The sequence below is a fragment of the Fundulus heteroclitus genome, chromosome 22 (genome assembly GCF_011125445.2).
Source record: "Fundulus heteroclitus isolate FHET01 chromosome 22, MU-UCD_Fhet_4.1, whole genome shotgun sequence".
NCBI classification, from domain to species: Eukaryota; Metazoa; Chordata; class Actinopteri; order Cyprinodontiformes; family Fundulidae; genus Fundulus; species Fundulus heteroclitus.
In genome coordinates this window covers 21,007,765-21,025,338 of record NC_046382.1, presented here as the reverse complement: position 1 = coordinate 21,025,338, position 17,574 = coordinate 21,007,765, and the positions used below count along the sequence as shown (strand labels likewise).

The 17,574-nt window shown below is 40.5% G+C and overlaps 1 protein-coding gene across 4 annotated transcripts in view; it reads left to right on the top strand.

Moving 5' to 3' along the window:
• wdfy4 (WDFY family member 4) overlaps window positions 1–15,480 on the top strand; it is a 67,896-nt gene extending 52,416 nt beyond the window's left edge. For all 4 annotated transcript variants that reach the window (XM_036126379.1, XM_036126377.1, XM_036126378.1 and 1 more), the window contains exons 55-64: window positions 2,190–2,281; window positions 3,384–3,593; window positions 3,706–3,826; window positions 7,554–7,711; window positions 9,754–9,912; window positions 9,987–10,166; window positions 10,328–10,510; window positions 12,065–12,152; window positions 12,805–12,934; window positions 15,174–15,480. In XM_036126379.1, the coding sequence (XP_035982272.1) occupies window positions 2,190–2,281; window positions 3,384–3,593; window positions 3,706–3,826; window positions 7,554–7,711; window positions 9,754–9,912; window positions 9,987–10,166; window positions 10,328–10,510; window positions 12,065–12,152; window positions 12,805–12,934; window positions 15,174–15,237 (1,385 nt within the window). In that variant the 3' untranslated portion in view covers window positions 15,238–15,480. The remainder of the gene's footprint in view (window positions 1–2,189; window positions 2,282–3,383; window positions 3,594–3,705; window positions 3,827–7,553; window positions 7,712–9,753; window positions 9,913–9,986; window positions 10,167–10,327; window positions 10,511–12,064; window positions 12,153–12,804; window positions 12,935–15,173) is intronic.
• The last annotated feature ends 2,094 nt before the right edge of the window (window positions 15,481–17,574 follow it).

The following is a 17,574-nucleotide window of genomic DNA, read 5'->3' as shown; positions in this document are numbered from 1 at the left end:
TATTTTCGCAGTTTATTGTTAAAAATCAAAAGCCCCACCTACTCACTCCTGAAAGAGACAGGAGGGGGCGTTAAACATACATTAAACTACCCCACTAACAAACATGTTTGTTACATATACAAGAACCATCGCACAATGCAATTTCACACTTAAATTTACAAATAAATATATATATATATTTTGTTTTGACTAGTCCCAAATGTTGTTAAGCTGCATGTCATGTTAGGCTCTTGTACTGAAGTGAAGCGGATATCCAAGCCCAAACAGATCAGAGACTGGAGCAGGGGTATCCCATCGCTGAAGTTTTGGAAAATATTTTGAAAAAGGACCTCAAATTGTGTCAAATTTGTCAGTTTGATTCTGAATAGACTAGAGGCGACTAGGATACAATGTCTTTTCAACACAGAGACCAGGCAGGTTGTCAAAAGCCATTGAATGTTTGGGGGTGGGGCAGCGGCCCTGCATCTCAATAATACGGTAGGTGTGATGAAAAGACAGGCAAAGATCCAAGAGACAGGACCTGCCGCATGATAAATGTCTTCATATGTCTTAACCACTGCTTAAAAGACAGCAAGCAAGGGATAAAGGTCAGTTTCAGGTCAGCAACACTACTCAGGGAGTGAGAACTTTCCAAATTTCATGTCAAAAGCCTAAGGTAGCCTCCTCCATGCCACAACACTGGATTGAAATCTGGGTCGATCGTAGCTAACTTGGATCTAGCTATAGATGTAAATTTTGTTCTTAAGCCACAAAACCTCATGTAAAATCCATGACTATATTTCAGAATAACTTTCTGAATACATTTGCATTTAACAGGTTGCTGCAAACCTTATAAGACTTTGTTGCTAATAAGCTTAAGGCAGCATCACTAGGCAGCATCAAAAACAAATGTGCAAGTGTTTAATGAGCTTCTTTGGGAGAACATTTTTTATGTTGGTTGCATATGAGGGTAAAAATCATTGTTCTTATATGAGCTGCTCTCATTCTAGGTATGAGCTGATTAAGGCACTTTACAAGACAAACAGATCCACTTTATGTAAAGTTAAACAGATTAGCTCTGAGCCATTGGTACACGCTATGGTATGAAAACAGAGTACATATAGTTCCTGGGAACAATAGCTCCTTCAGTGGTTTTGTCTAGGAGAGACAGGATTAAACACAGACACAGCGGGCCAAGCGGATCATTTGCAAAGACAGAAAATTAGGTTATTAACAGTTATAGCTCAGCATGTATGCGTTGAGGAGGGCATCACAGCTAACAGAGATGCCAGGCCAGTTTCTATGAAGAGAGAAAAACAAAGAAGGAAATGGCAACTTTATTGAAAAATCATTGCAAATGCTGCTTTTTTTACCTCTTTTTTTTTTTACTACTTTAAGCATCAAAATGTGCTAGATTTATGAGTGTTCCTTTGTTGCTTTTCCTGAACAGGCTTAGAACGTTTAACTTAGAAAGCATTGCAAAGGTGTCCCTTTGAGCTAGAAAACTGTTTTCCAGAGTTTTGCTTGTCTGGTCAGCCAGACAAGCAAAACCCCAGGACAGCCAGTTTTACCATAGTGAGGAGCCGGTAGAGCCCGCTTTCAGAGGCGGGGCTAACAGGGTCAGCGTCAGCAGGTTAGATGCATCCGGATGACTCCAGATGTGATGCAAAAAAAGTCCAAGTGACGCGCTCTGGACAGGCTTTAATAGATAATAGAGAAATGGTTCACCAGACACAAAATAAACCTTCTTGACAGAACCCAGACCTAAATCTAATAGAGATGGGATGAGCAAAGAAAAATCAACAGCAGTGATGCCAACAATTGTGCAACAAGTAAATTCTTAACATTATTTTGTTCCTCCACTCCATCATTGCACTTAGATTAAATGTTGATGTTTTCTCAAAAAACCTTTCAGAGTGAGTTTATACTTCTACAATAAAAGATGAATTTAGGATTTATTTTTCACATATTTACCAGGGTTGGGAATAAATATGTCTATCACTGTATACATTAGCTCCCATTGTATGGAAATTTGCTTCTTTATGCAAGTAAGTGTAGAGCTCACATGTGCTATAGAGACAAAATTCCAAAATATTTCTACATCAGTAATTAACTTCTCTATTGACAACAGACAATTTTAAACACATTTTGTGCCTTTTTAAAGCTCCATTTGCAGCGACGTTAGATGTGACATATCTGCGTGTTTCCAGGTTGCTTGGAGGACGGCACCGCTCTGGGAGATGTGGAACTGCCTCCGTGGGCGAAAGGTGACCCCCAGGAGTTCATTAGGATCCATCGAGAGGTCAGCATCACCTGACCTCACTTGGCTCCTATTGGTCAGCCTGACCAGCTCTGAGCGCGACTTTCCCCACCAGACCTAATGTTTGTCAATACTGTCCGATTTATTCAGAGACAAAGGTTCACTGGTTTTGGTATCTCTCAACAAACGTCCGCTGCACACATGACAGCGTAGCTGTTTGCCCTCATTCTTTCAGCTGCAATATAAGAGTTCATCACAGCAGTCACAGCCTTGTTCTTTAGATAATTTCAGCACTTTTGTGTCATTGAGATCAGTGCTGTTCTCAAACATAATGCTTAGTTATTTTCTTATTAAGAAGGGGCATAAATAGCCATGTATGTAGGGCTTGGATTTTGACAACATGCCTATTTAAAGTGATTCATGCAGGCAGAAGAATTTCTCTTTTTCATAAGGCCATTATTTCAGCCGGTTGTTAATGGGCTGAATGTTCTCGCTGTGCTCCTCTGTAAGCCCCCTGTTTTCTTCCACTGTGTGAGGATGCGGGGGGTTATTGTGTATCTTTGTTGCTCTGATTTCTTTAGCGTGACCCTCCCTTTTTTCATTCCTGGGGCATCTATGATGGTTATCACTCTGTAATCTACTGAACTTCCCATATTCCCTACCATTCTCATAAAATTAGTGACTTCAGAAGATTGTGTTTTTTTCTTTTTCTTTTCTTCCACAGACAAATTAACTCAGGACAAAATATCCTTGCTGTAATGTTTTCTTTTTCAGGTTGGGTTTATTACAGCAAGGATGTAGCTGGTCATAATGCCCACTTTCCCTTATTAACTCTTTGAAACCAATCTCTGGCTAATTCCACCCAAATTATTCTCTGATTCCAACACGGAGATAAGTTCATAACACAACTCCTCAGCCCTCTCCTGTTTCTAAATTGACTTTTGGAAGATATCATTGTGCACCTGAATAATGTCTCCTGTGCAATCTGAAGGAAGTTTTGCATCTTGTGAACTTTCATATTCCCAGTTTGAGAGGTGGTGTTTGTCTCACAATGATAATTATAGTTGCAGCACCATCGGTACTTCTGTATTTGTTGCTTAACTGGTACGTGTTTGTGCTCACACTGCTGCTGTGTCCGCTCTAGGCCCTGGAAAGCGACTATGTGAGCTCCTGCCTCCACCTGTGGATCGACCTGATCTTTGGACACAGACAACAAGGTTCAGCCGCTGTGGAAAGCGTGAATACATTCCACCCCTATTTCTATGCGCAGAGAGGCCGACAACATGCAAAAGACCCCATGATCAAGAGCACCATCTTGGGATACGTCAGCAACTTTGGCCAGATTCCCAGACAGGTAACAGCAATACACTATATTTACTTACATGTTGCAAGTGAGAATGAATGCATGATATTTATGTATTTTAAAGGAAGATATGTGTGGTTAACAATTAGTATCTTTTCCATAGCTTTTTACCAAGCCTCATCCTCCTCGTGGGGGCTTCAAGAAAGATGGGTCTTCACCCTCTCATCCGACTCCATTTTTTTTCCAACTGGATACACTAAAGACATCTGCACAACCGTTCAGAGGTAAAGCTGCACAACTACAGAGGGGTCAGCCCGGGTGCAATATGTAGGAGCAAAACGGGTTTGGGTCCAAGTTCATCTCACTATAAATATTGTGCTTTCTTTTTCTGAGGAGATTACATTTTAATCATCATAATTTGCTTTTTAAAGCAATATAAAAGCTTATGCACTATAGCATGTACTTAGTAATTTTGTTGCTCCAGACTTTTATGTTTTTGTTTGATGTTAGTTTGACTGTTTTGCCAGCAAAAAGTTTCCAGTTTCAGGAAATCCGTTACCCTAATGCACACGCAGCTATTTTAAAGTCTATCCACAGATTTATGATGGATCTTTTGGTCAGGGACAAAGGGAGTCACTGTGGCCCCGTTCAGGAAAAACATTTAAATTAGGAGTTTGGCACCTTCTACCGCTCTGTGTGATTTCTGATAATAACAAAATATCGTCTAAGCTTTTTAAGAGATGTAGAGACATAGCGGTCAACAGATTAACTTTGTGATTTCAAGCATAAACACATCGAGATGTTACATGTGTAGGGGTCTGCACCCTGACTTATTTTCTTTTTCACTTCATAACCAAACTGTTTTATGAAAGAGGCAGTGAAAAAAACGTCATGTTATGGTCACTTAGTGGTCACCAGCTTACCTGACTCCGCCAGATAGATTTGCTCCGCATGTCCATCTGGAAACCTTCCGTTGAAGTAATTTTGGGAAGGGGCGAAAATACTGGTTAGCTGATTGGCCTATGTTGGTGATAGACGGACCAATTAAACCAATCAGATTCGTCGTCACTCTGTTACGAGCGACGACGAAAACACAACCACAAGCTAAGCTACTCTTGCTGCTGCAGGTAAAGGCTCGTTAGCTCAGCAGAGAAATACTCTGTAATTCCGATAAAACTTGCTCCATAGCCACGCTAACGCTAGTTTCATCGGCTGAAGCCGCCATGTTGTTTAGACTGAACTGTCGATCTTCTCGTTGCGTCACACCTCAACCCGCCTCAAAGCCAACGCTGATTGGACGTTCGTTTGGTGAACGGCTCCAAATTTTCTTCAACGGAGGGTAGCCAGACTGATCTGCGAGTGAAACCTTGAAAGCTCGCGAGATCAGGATGGTCTCACGAGGCTAGTCACCAGCATGCGTGTTAGCACATGAAGGGCTGTGATTTGGTTCATGATGCAGTGAAGAGTGTATGGTGTAGGCCTGACATGATAGGATGGAGGCCTGCAGGCCACATCCGGGCTACAGTGCAATCGTATCTAGCCTACATGATCATTTTCTATACTTATTATTAATTACATGTCAGTCAGTCACATAGTGTTCAATTCAATAACATTTTATTTATATAGCAGCAATTCACAACATGTCATTCTCAAGGCACTTTACAAAGTCAAATTCAATCAAATCATACAGACAGATTGGTCAAAAAGTTTCCTATCTAAGGAAACCCAGCAGATTGCATCAAGTCTTGACAAGCAGCATTCCTACTCTTGAAAGAGCGTAGAGCTACAGAGGACAGTCATCTGCATTGTTGATGGCTTTGCAGCAATCCATCATACTGACCATGCATGAAGCGACAGTGGAGAGGAAAACTCTCCTATAACAGGGGGGAAAACCTCCAGCAGAACCGGACTCAGTATGAACGGTCATCTGCCTCGACTGACTGGCAGGGTTTGAGAAGACAGAGCAGAGACACAACAAGCACAGAAGCACACATTGATCCAGGACTCCTTTCTATGTTAGAAAGGTGAGGACACACAAGGAGAACAGCTATAAAGAAAGTTTTGACACGTCACGTCACTCGCCAAGTAATGACAAACCAATTGTGCTCTGCTGTTTTCCCTAGAGCCCATTTTGGTGATAAACTGAAATAGCTGTGCAATGAATTCAAACGGCACTTTGGTGGCTTTGAAGCCCAAAAAAATAATCAGAAGGCAAATTGGCAGAAATCCATCCAATTTCTGATATCCCTAGAAAAGAATGCGGGGATTTTTCATCTAGAGTGAATGAGGTTAATTCAGAGACCTAAATTACTCTTTAATATTGGATAAATGTTTAGGTGTTTTAAAATGTTTGAGGTTTAGGTCATCTGATGCTTTTTTAAAGTAATTTTGAAAAACTGACCATTCTGAGTAAACTGCTTTCTACCCTCATGTATTCCTCTTACTGAGGGCAAACAGGATCCAAATAGTTTTTTTTTTACTTTAAAACATATTTTTTTTCTAAAGTTAGTTCATCTGTTGAAGTTGCCCTTTACAATTTTAACAATTCTGACCATTTTGGATATTTTACAATTCTATTGAAAAACATCCAGAAAGCAATTGTCAAATTGAACGTACTGGTGGATCACACGGATTACTGGATTACATGGATTTTTGAAAATAAAACAGAAAATATTTTGTGGTAATTGTTTTCTTACCAGATTAATAATAAAACGTAACAGGCACTATTTTAATGACGCAAACAAAGTAGTCCAATTTTTGTTGAAAAGGTATCCGTAAATCTTAGCAAATACGAATCATTAAAGCGTTTCACGTTTTCAGTAACAATAACATGACATGAATTACTCTTTCTCCAAAGCGTTCATCTGCACTAACCATGAATACTGGCTAGCTAATTTTGTACCATGAATGCGGGCCGTACAGAATCATTCTGAGGGCCTTAAATGGCCCACGGGCTGCACTTTGGACACTCCTGGTTAAAAGATTGTTGGAGCATTTAGTAAATAAGATTTTTTCTACTTCAAAAGCAAAATAAATAAGATCTCTATCATCATGTGTATTAAACTCAAACTGAATATACTCATTCAAAATGCTGCGTAACATAATAAAAATGTAACATATATTTGCAAACAGTTACATAAGCATGGTCAACTTTGCTGAATATACTATACCTCGCTGTTTATTGTAGCTCTTTTAATTTATACCTTACCATTATATATCTGTTATTATACACCAGATGTACTCGGGTCTCGAGGGAATGATTGAAACACAGTGAGAACGTCCATAGATTAATTTATCCTACAGAAGGGTAGAAGGAGCTGTCTGTTGGAGCTACGATATGGAGATGACTCTTCAGCTGAGCTCTACTTAATAATCTGAATATCCCTACAGGCCCACTGAGGGAGAGGAGATGAATCTGCGAATGCTTAGGGAGAGATTCCTGCATATTACATTTCATATTAAATCTTGGAGTGTCTGATCTGATCAATAAGGAGATGGAGATGAATAGGAGGAGGAACGTTAAGGCCGGTGCAGACGGAGGCTCTTTCTGGGGATTTGAGACGCAGATCTGGCAAATGGATCTAATGATTTCTGCCTTTTCCTGCATGAATAGGTCAATTATAGGCACAATTACTGCCTCCTGTAAGTTTCCTCACCCACATCTGCTTGCCTTCATGCCGTCTAGGATGCAGGTGGCCCCCAGGACAAAGCTCTGCTTCTTGTAAACTGGGAAAAGCCGTTTTAATTGCCCAGTTTTCTCTGGTCAGTTTAATGAAATTCTTTACAAGTTTATGGACCAACTGAACTCTTAAATGTGATGCTTTTGAAGAGCTATTAGTTTTATTTGGCCTGACGTCTTCACTGATACTCGCCAATTACAGAATCGCCTTTATACTTGTAGTTTTACCCTATAACCCTTTATTGTATTCACATAGTATAACATATTCTTTTAAAAAAATTCAAAACTTTTTGCTTTTACTAATAAAGCCTATCTGAACCCTTTTTTTGCAGAGCTACCAAGAGGTCCGGTAGGTCAGATACTTTGTCTTGAGAAAGAAGTCTTGGTCGTGGAGAAAAACCGGTTACTTGTATCGCCTCCATCCGGCTGCGTCTTCAGCTGGGGATTCCCAGACAACAGCTGCGCCTTTGGAAACTACGGCGCAGAGAAGGTATGTACCGTACACCGGCTTTAAACCGATGATTTGATTCTGTTCCAGCCTTTATTGTTTTATTAATTAACCGCTGCCATCAAATATAATGAAAGTTACTAACCAGAATTAAAGTTTGGCTGTCCCTGTAGGATTTCTCTCTAAAATTTGCTCTTTTGCGTCATCACATTTATCTCCTTGTATGATAGTGTATATCAGTGATGCTGTCAAAAGTGTGCAGAAAGTCTGGTGATGCATTTTGTCTTTAAATACAACTTGAAAGTGCTTGTAATTGTTTAAATTGAAGTGAAGTAAAGCAGCTTTTTCAGTTGTGTTCAGGGATAGAAAATTATGAAACTTTGACAGCTAGCGGTCCTAAATATTTTAGAAACTTTTACATTGTGATTTTTTTCCTCACATCTTTATCATATGCTTGTGTACCCGATACAGTCAGCAGACACACTATTGTGAGAAAACCCCTGATGTCAGAACTATTGAATTTCCTCTATTTGGCTGTACTTGCCAATGCCACCCTTTAAAACACCTTTTGCGCGTTTCATGTCTGTGAAATTTGTTCTCAATAGCTTTGGGATTTTAAACTATTCCTACTTATTTTATTGGCTTTATTTATCTTGGTCCTTGCCTTATGAAGTAATGAAATTGCAAGTTTAATTGACTATGAAAGCATAAAAATCAATAGAGCAATAATTGAACACATAAAAAAATAACGGCCTGAAACAAAAAAATGTGGGTTTCAAATCCAATTTATTACCAAATTTCTATTTCGTCATATGAAAAAAAGACTAACATTACAGTCATGCTTGAATTATGAAGAGAAACATTTGTGGAAGCTGTTTTTTTTTTCCTCATATGCAACGGAAATATTTTAAAGAATTGTGTTACGAATTAGTTTGAAATATTTGTTGGCATTAAACAAGGATCTACCAACATCTCCAGCTAACCAGACGAGACTATACATGAAATCTGGTTACATAAAATAAGAAATAGGAAAATGAAGCTGCAACAACTACAATTAATATGAAATCTAAGCATTGGTTATCAGAAGACTAAGAATACAATTTTTCTTTTTTTTTGGGCTTTTACAATTAGACTAAAGGTCTCATAACAGTGTAAAATTGTAGTTACTAGTGGTGTAACAATACATCGATCCACATCGATACATAGCATAAATGATTAATGATCAAACATTGATGCAAAATGAAAATATTGATCCAAGTCATCTTTAAGATGCACCTTTATTTTAAAGTTCAAAAGGCATTCGACTATAGTGATCAAGTGAAGTTTATTTGTATAGCACATTTTAGCAATAAGGCGGTTCAAAGTTTTTTACACCATGAAAACATAAAAACTTCAAACACATCGAGATGGTCACTGGTTGTCAGACTGGTAACAAACATTAAACTGTTTCAAGTTTAATTTAAATTTTTTTGTGAGTTTTAAATGTAAATAATTGTTAGATGGGCAGATAATATTTCATCATTTTAATTTAATGGAAATCATATCGTGACACACTTTGTGATGTTGGAAAACATCATATCACCAGCCAAACAAATCGATATAACATCATATTGTGATAAAACTGCTGATTTACACCCCTAGTAGTTAGTCAATAATAATTCAGCCCAGGTTTGACTGGTCCAGCTGTTTTTATGCGCATTTCATTCTAAACTTGTCCTAATATTGGAGTCATACTTTTTGTCTTCACAAATATAATTTCTTAAACAATCTCTGTTCAGTAGAAATTTAACCAGTTGAGGTTTGATAAGTCTGCATATTTTAGATTGTGAACAGCGGAAGATAAAACTCAGTCCAGACTTGTTAAAAAAAACTGCTAAATAGCTTTTTTATTTTTCCAATCTTTACATACATTTTCCAATCTTTACATAAAAATAATAAAATTTCCCTTTTTGTCCTCTTGTTTTTGTTGTTTTTATTTTAATGATAGACGTTTAATACCTACAACTTTATTTTAAGAGGTTGAAAATTACAGATAGTTTGCGTCGTTCTGTACCAATAACAGATGTATGAATATCTCTCGGCAGCACTTTGCAGTAAGCGAGAGCTTGTGCGACTGGGGCGAGACGCTGTGCGCCGCCTGCCCCAACACGACCACCGTCATCACCGCAGGAAGCAGCACGGTCGTCTGTGTGTGGGAAGTGGCTGTCGGCAAGGACAGACTCTCTCACATGAAGCTCAGACAGGTGAGTCTGTCCGCGGGATTTGCTCACGCCGGGGCTGTAGCTGTTCTCCTCTCTGACTCTCCCGTCTTTCACAGCCCTTATACGGTCACACCGATGCAGTGACGTGCCTGGCTGTGTCTGAGGGCCAGAGCTTGATCGTGAGCGGCTCCCGTGACCTCACATGCATCCTGTGGGATCTGGAGGAGCTAAATTATGTCACCCAGTTAGCGGGACACACAAGCAGCGTCTCTGCACTGGCCATCAATGACCTCACGGTAAGTCTACTTCCTGTCTGTCTTTTCTCTTTAAACCCGTTTGATTTGCTCACGGCGGAGAGGAAGGGAGGATCCTCACAGCTGGCAGGGTGCTTATCCTCTCTTCGTGCACTCCTGTGCATGTCCATATCTGACATCAACACGTTGCTACTTTGTCCAAGGGGGAGGTTGTGTCGTGTGCGGGACCTCGGCTGTACCTGTGGAGCATGAAGGGCCAGCTGCTGGCTTGCACTGAAGCTTCCTGCGGGCCTCAGGCAGACATCCTGTGCGTCGGCTTCACACAGCGGCACGAGTGGGATTCCAGAAACGTCGTCGTCACAGGGTGTGCAGACGGCATTATTCGGGTAAGTTCTCCCTATGCAGGCAAAAAGCTTTGCAGACCTATTTACCTCATGCATATTTTTTTTTTTAAATAGGCAAACAGCACCAAGAAGAGCTGGTTACACAAATGGACAGGTCAGGAATAAAGCTGCGTAGTACTTTAAAGCACGCTTAGGTTACAGAACATTAGCTCAGGTGAGAGAACGGGTTGATAGAAAAACTATTATAGTAATCATAAATATAATAATCTTTATTGGCATTGCAACATAAATTCCAGCAGGATTCGTCCTCTGAATTTAACCCATTAGGGGTGGAGCGGGCTGCCACTGTGCCGTGCCTGGGGAGCATTCTGGGGCTTAATATCTTGCCACCCATAGAGGCAGTCTGTGGGAGTCGAACCAGGAACCTTGCAGCCACTCCAGGAAGCAAGCGCCCTGCTCTCCAACCACCACTCCCCTCATTGGTTGTGCACTCTACATATCCGGCCTTCACATTAGCCATGCAGGAGACACAGCAAACGTGTAGAAGCTGCTCTGGGAAAATGAAACCAAAATGTTACTTTTTTGCCTACACACACACAAAAAAAAAAAATTCCAGCAATGCACATCACCCTGAACAGATCCTCTTATTATTATAACTTGGAGGTGGCAGCTTCATGTTGCTTTTTTTTCAGCGGAGAGAGGGAAACTGGTTGAAGGGAGGAGGAATGAAGCTGCATGCATGGCAGTCCTGTTGGAGGTTCAACGTAAAGCTGCACAACACTTAACCTACAACCAATGAAATGGTTATAGATCAAAGCATGTTTGGGTGTTTGAAAGCGCGAGTTAAAGTCCAGAACTAAATCCTATTTAAAATCTATGTTAGGCTTTCAAATTTATATTCTCCCCATTTAATCCGACTGAGTCCGGGTTAATTTTAAGAGGAGACTGGATAAAAATCTCTAGAAGTGTAGAGCTGGACGAGTCAAACCCCAAAAAGATCTTCCAGCTTTAAGGTGGTTCAACAAACTTTTAACTCAGCACACGTCACCCTTTTCAAGCTTTTATCTGCAGAAGACTTGAAAGCTTTGTATAATTTTCCCATCCCAATGAAAACTTTGGGATGGGAAACCTTGCTGTTGTGAGAAAGTTGAAGAGGTATGAATACTTCTGCAGAGCTCTGAACGCAGTAAGTCAGAGTCGTCTCTCTTATTTGCGCGGTTTTCATATAGTGTGTATTTCCCACCGTTCTGCTGTGCAGTCATTACTTTGATATTATCCTCACATATGTCTGCTTGAATGTCCACAGAGGTTATTAATAACAACATAAAGGGAGCGCGCGTGTGTGTGTTGGCCGAGTGTTTTCACTCAGATTAATATAACCACATGCTGCCGCCTCGCAATCAAAGCAGCAAAATCTTGAGTTGTGCTTCACTTGTGTCCGCGTGCACGTGCGCGGCACGCACGCACACACGCTGCCGCCGCTTTATCATTACGCTGCCAGTGATGAGGTGGGCGCGCGAAAAAGTGTGAGCCCCGCTTGTTATTATCCTGAATTATGTCTATAATTTTGCCACTCGTTATGTGTCTCTCATACAGATATGGAGGACAGAGTACACCAGAACACAATTACCTGGCCCTCCAGAAGAGCCCGTGTCCCCGGGGCAGGACCAGATAGAAAGAGATGGTAATGTTACTGACAGTGCTGTAAGATATGGGCGTGTGAATTTTATTTACAACGGGCGCAGACCATGTACGCGGCTGACTGTACGAAACGCTCTGGAAGCGACTCGTGCGGCGCTGTGCAATAAGGGGTCATCCTCGTCCTAATTAAATAAATCTTTATGGTCGGGTTTAAGTGCTCATCTCAGAGCTAGACCACGTCTCTTCCAGACGAGGGCTTATAGCGCTCGCCCTATCCCTCGCTAGCATTGGGGCTAGCAGGAATTATGCTGTTATAAAGTTATTAAACATAGAGGCTGTAAACACTGATGAATAATTCTGCTGACGTGCCTGTATGCTCGTGTGTGTGTGTGTGTGTGTGTGTTTGTATAATTTAGAAAGCAATAATACCCAGATCCAATTTAGCATACGTTGGTTACAGCCTCACGTCACCTCATAGGAGTATTATGCTTTCCAATTACATTGAGACAAGTCTTTACGTAACCCTGAAGCCTTCATATTTGAAGGAATTTTCCCCCCTTTTACTGCCCGCTGACTGCAGACGGACACGCGTTAATGTACAGTTTAATTGTTTTGCGAGGGCCGCTGGGTGCCACAACGCTGAGCTTACTTGTTATTTTGGAGTGAGTGGATGTGCTCTGTTGATGAATCCGCAGGGAGCGCCTCAGGCCAGGGGAAAGGCTGGAGGAGGTGTCTGGTGTTGTGTCGGGAGCTGAGCAGAAGTCCGAGCGTTTTCCAGCGCCGCCCCAACGACAGCCCCGCCGTCACCGCTCTGGCCATGAGCAGGTACAGAAATCAGAAATAATTTACCATGTGGTAAATTATTGGCATTTACAGTTAGGCCCACTGTAATTCAAGCTAAGATTTAGCTTTAAAATCTGTTTTTGTTCAGCTATGAAGTGGATTTCTGTTTGGAAATGAAAAAAATCTTAAAGGATGATAAAACAATCTGAAAAGAGTATGAATTTTACATAATGTCTTTATTCACATTTCAAGAAAAACTTACATGTCAAAAATGACGTATATACTATTTTCAATTATCCGTGGAGAAATCTTATTTTTCCATTACAACAATCAGACCCCACTTATAACTGCTGACCAGCCTTTTAGCATATTTCCTCTGGCATTTTAGGGATTCCCATGTCTTTAAGGTTGGAAAGCCTCTTGGCCGTCGCCCTAATCTGTTGTTGTCTCTCACAGATTCAAGTCGGGAATCCAAAACATTAAAATTACCTCCAGTCATATGAAACACGTTGGTAAAACTGAAATATTACTTTAAACCAAAATGTGCCTAGGGTAAGGAATAATACTGCCCTTAACTGTATTTATTCTGAGTACCCACCGTATGTCAGTGTTTATAAACTGTACTAAATTTTTATTTAGTCAGTGATAAAGTATAAAAAGATCAAATTAAGCATGGGAAGAGTCTGAATTGTCCAGACCTTTTTTCCCTTTTCTATAACCTAAAACCTAAAATACAGATTTCTGTAAAACAAAGATCTCTTTTACATTTATTTATATTTAAATTGCTTCATTTGTCCTTGATTTGCTACACTGAAGATATGTGTGAATGTGAAGAGCTACAAAATGTTCTCGACCCTTACAAAGAAGATAACCTTGAGCTTTTTACTTATATGCAATATAAAAGCTGTTTAATTGTAATACCAGGGACCCACAATGTATTTTATTTTTTACTTTTAGTCAAAACTTTAAGAGCGAGAGAGTTTCTCAAGTACAACAAAGCCAGCTCTTTCTGATACTTTTCTTTATTCTTGGGAAATAAAAATGTAATGGTAAATATATGTCGCCAGTTTAAAGATATAAGCTAATTTTGTGCCCTTTAAGCGTCTCCGTTATTCAGGGGTCACCACAACAAGTCATTGTAACTTGTGCACAGACCTGGCAGAGGTTTTATGCTGGACGTCCTTCCTGACGCAACCGGTATTTGTCTTACAGATCAAAAGATTCTGCATCTTCCTGCCCACTATACCACAGAGGGACTAAATAAGTCAAGTGCCTATGTGGTAGAAAATCAGATTGAGGATCTCCCTTAACCAGCCTTTTTATTAAAAAAAAAAATTAATATAAATTTAAAAACCTTGCTCATATAAATATATTTTCTGGTCAGGAAGGCAAGGCACCACTGCTGAGGTTTAAAGAGCCACAGATGGAGAGTCTGCCGGCTCCAGACGCCTCTAGATCACAGTTATAAACTGGACCCAAGATTTGAACCGTTGTCCGACTAGACGGTGTCCAGATAAAACATTAACACTCCCCGTTTGGACTTTTTACAAATAAAATAGAGGTCAGTCATTCAATCTTTACATTTTAAATCACAAAAAGAATGTTGCAGAAAGGGCTTTACAGAAGTCGAGAGGAATAGAAATCAATCCCTGCCCGTTCACTCACTCATGTGCACGGACACACGCATGTACACGTGCACACAGAAACTTCACAGCATCACCAACAGACTTGTAAAAAGCGACGGCTACATTCAAATCTCTATCTTAACCGTAACAATCTGTAATGAGGGGACACTGGAGGTATGATAAAGCCACTGAATTAAACGTAAAGCAATAAGGCTGAATGACAAAACGGTAAACTTAGTAAAATATATCTAATCACCTGGGTACATTTTTTCAGATGCTAAAAAAAAGCTGGGAAGTAGCCCTTTACTGCAAATAAATAAATAAATAAAAAATAGGTAAATGTTTTGTACTGATATGTCCAGAAGTTTGTAAAAATGGAAATTTGAGCCAATAAATGGTAGAAAAACTGTAAGAACCCTGTACTAAAAACTACCCATAATCCCTCACTTTCTGTATTTAAGCACATCATTTGACTAAATAAGGTGAAAACCTAGTTGACATTTGCTTTTATAGGTAATCACAACTAAGGAAGTGTCAGTTTGTTAATCCTGACAAGTTGAATGGTTTCTGAATTTGAATTCAGCATTGAACAATTGAGCATTCAGCATCGGAAACACCAGGATGCTTTCACAACCTGCTCGCTCTCCTCTGTGCAGGACTCATGCAACCCTTCTGGCCGGAGACGCTTGGGGCAGAGTTTTCACCTGGACCTGCGAGTGAAGGACGGCTGCAGTCGATGTTTCTGCGCACCTCGTCGCTCCGCGAGGAAAAAAAACTGAGAGAAAAACTCATCAACAGTCTTAAGGCGTGACACTGGCCGAGCGGCAGGAGCTGTCTAGTAGTTACAACAGAATCAAGATACACATAAAACACAGTATTTCCCACTTGCGAGCATATTTAACTATGTATTTCTCTGTAAATAATGAATGTCAATTAATATAAATAAAATCATGGAGAGACATTCTCTGAGATCATTTCTTGGGCTTCTTTAATGGATGGAGACCAGGGTCAGGCAGCTGAAGCTGGGATATCGGCCACAATAATGTACAATTAATGACAAAAAGAACTTAGCAGGGACTGACAAGGGTCACATTTAAGGTGTATTTCAGACTTTATCAGCTTTGAATTACAAAAACTGAAGGTGCGTGAATACAAAACAACCCAATGAGTCAAAGTGGGTTTTTGCACTGACGGATAACTGGAGTAAATTACTATCAGGGTGCTACAAAAATGCACGCAAGTTTGCATTTCACTCTACGAGATGTTTACTTTGGTGAGTGCTTCAGGCGTGCAGAGTTCAGGATGTTTCTCAGACATTAGCTGGCTTTTGTTTTTCGCAATGTGTTTCTACTTTGCTTCGTAACGCGGCACTCGGGAGAGTTTTAACTGCTTCCTCGCATCATAATTCTAGGTGAAGAATTTAGGATGTGGAGGGGATTCAACATGCGTTTGGGTCCTTCGTGCTTGTCACAGATTCTTTTCTGGTTTCCCGAAGACAAATACGCCTCTTTAGAGCCATCTCTGTGGGACTGACCACAGAGTCCTGCTTTTGATCTCCCCCATTTGACTAGAGACCGTTGGACCTTAATGTAAGTCAGCAGACGGATCAGTGATAAAGTTGTGGGAAAAGTTTGAAACACTGTTGGGTTCTAAAAGAAAATCCCAAGCTTTGAACATCCCGCAATCCATAATCTGCCCGGGGTAACCCTTTAGCAGCTGTGTGAAGTAAAGGTGGCCATGACTGTGAGCTGTGCACTCCCCTAATTTGGCCTTTATAGAAGGGTAGCAAGGAGAGAGCCTTGAAAAGTCACGTTGGTTAGTTTTCCACAAGCCATGCAGGAGGACAGCAAACATGTCAGAGAAGCTGCTCCACACAGGTGACGCCAAAAGGTTTCCTTCTTCATGCAAAACCCTAAATGTGGCATTATGCTTCACTTTGCGATGGATTATCACATAAAAGGCACTGTATATTTGGTTACAACTGTGCATTTTAATAAACAGGTAACCATGCAGGGTCTTGCTTGTGCTACGTCTGTTGTTGTGACTCTTAAGCAAACGCGCCGCCCCTCTCCATGATAGAGGACGGGGTCCCTCTCTTTAACCTCTGTGTGTGTGGCTAATTGTGCTAAGTGGAGTGGCTTAATAGAGTAGAAAATAGTCCTCATAATTTTCCCAGAGAGCGCGCAATGACCTTCTCTAAAGACAACAGCCATCTCCATTCTCTCTACACGACTGGTTTTATGATATGAGATGTCAAACCACTGGGTTCCTCAGAATAATTAAATCAAATAAATTATTGCACCTAGGCAGAACCATCTTGTAGCCTAACCCAATTATAATGCACTGTAAAGCTAATTATTAACCATGATTACAATTAGTCTAATTTGAATAAATGTAGTCATTAGTGGGTTCATCCCAGTCAGTGCGTATGAACTGTGGGGGGATGATGGCCTCTCTCCATCTCTCTCTCCCACTTGCTGGAAAAGGAGTGCAGATATGGCTCATTCTCTTTCTGCAGGCACCTCCGTCTTCATCCCATTTTTCACACTGACCTTCACAAACTGCCCTACACCCTTCACCTTCTCTGCATTAAGTGCTTTAAAATGTCAATTTTGCACACTGATTGGACTTGTTACTGGCACTCTATTAAAAACAACCAGAGAAGATGCTCTCTTGCTTTTGTTGCCGTGGTTTAGATGAGAGTGTCGATAGAGGTCCTTATCTGACTGTCGGATAAAAATGTAGCCGGTTTCCTTTGTTTCCCGCAGCCAAAAAGAAAGGATGAAACAATAATTATCTTTGGCAGAGTAACAATTAGAATAATTTCTAGTTCTTTAAGTGACTGTCACACTGTTTCTTGTCTTACCGTGCATGTCGGCAAATCCAAAAACGCATGAGGTGTGTCTAAATGTGAGGAAGATACCCATATCTTTCTGTACCGTGGAAATTCAAGGCAGATGGGCAATATTGTGATAGGAGTTAAATATCAGCTGACGTTTTTCTCTGTTACAGTCTGCAATTATATAAATTAAAGACTTCAGACCACAGCTTATTTTA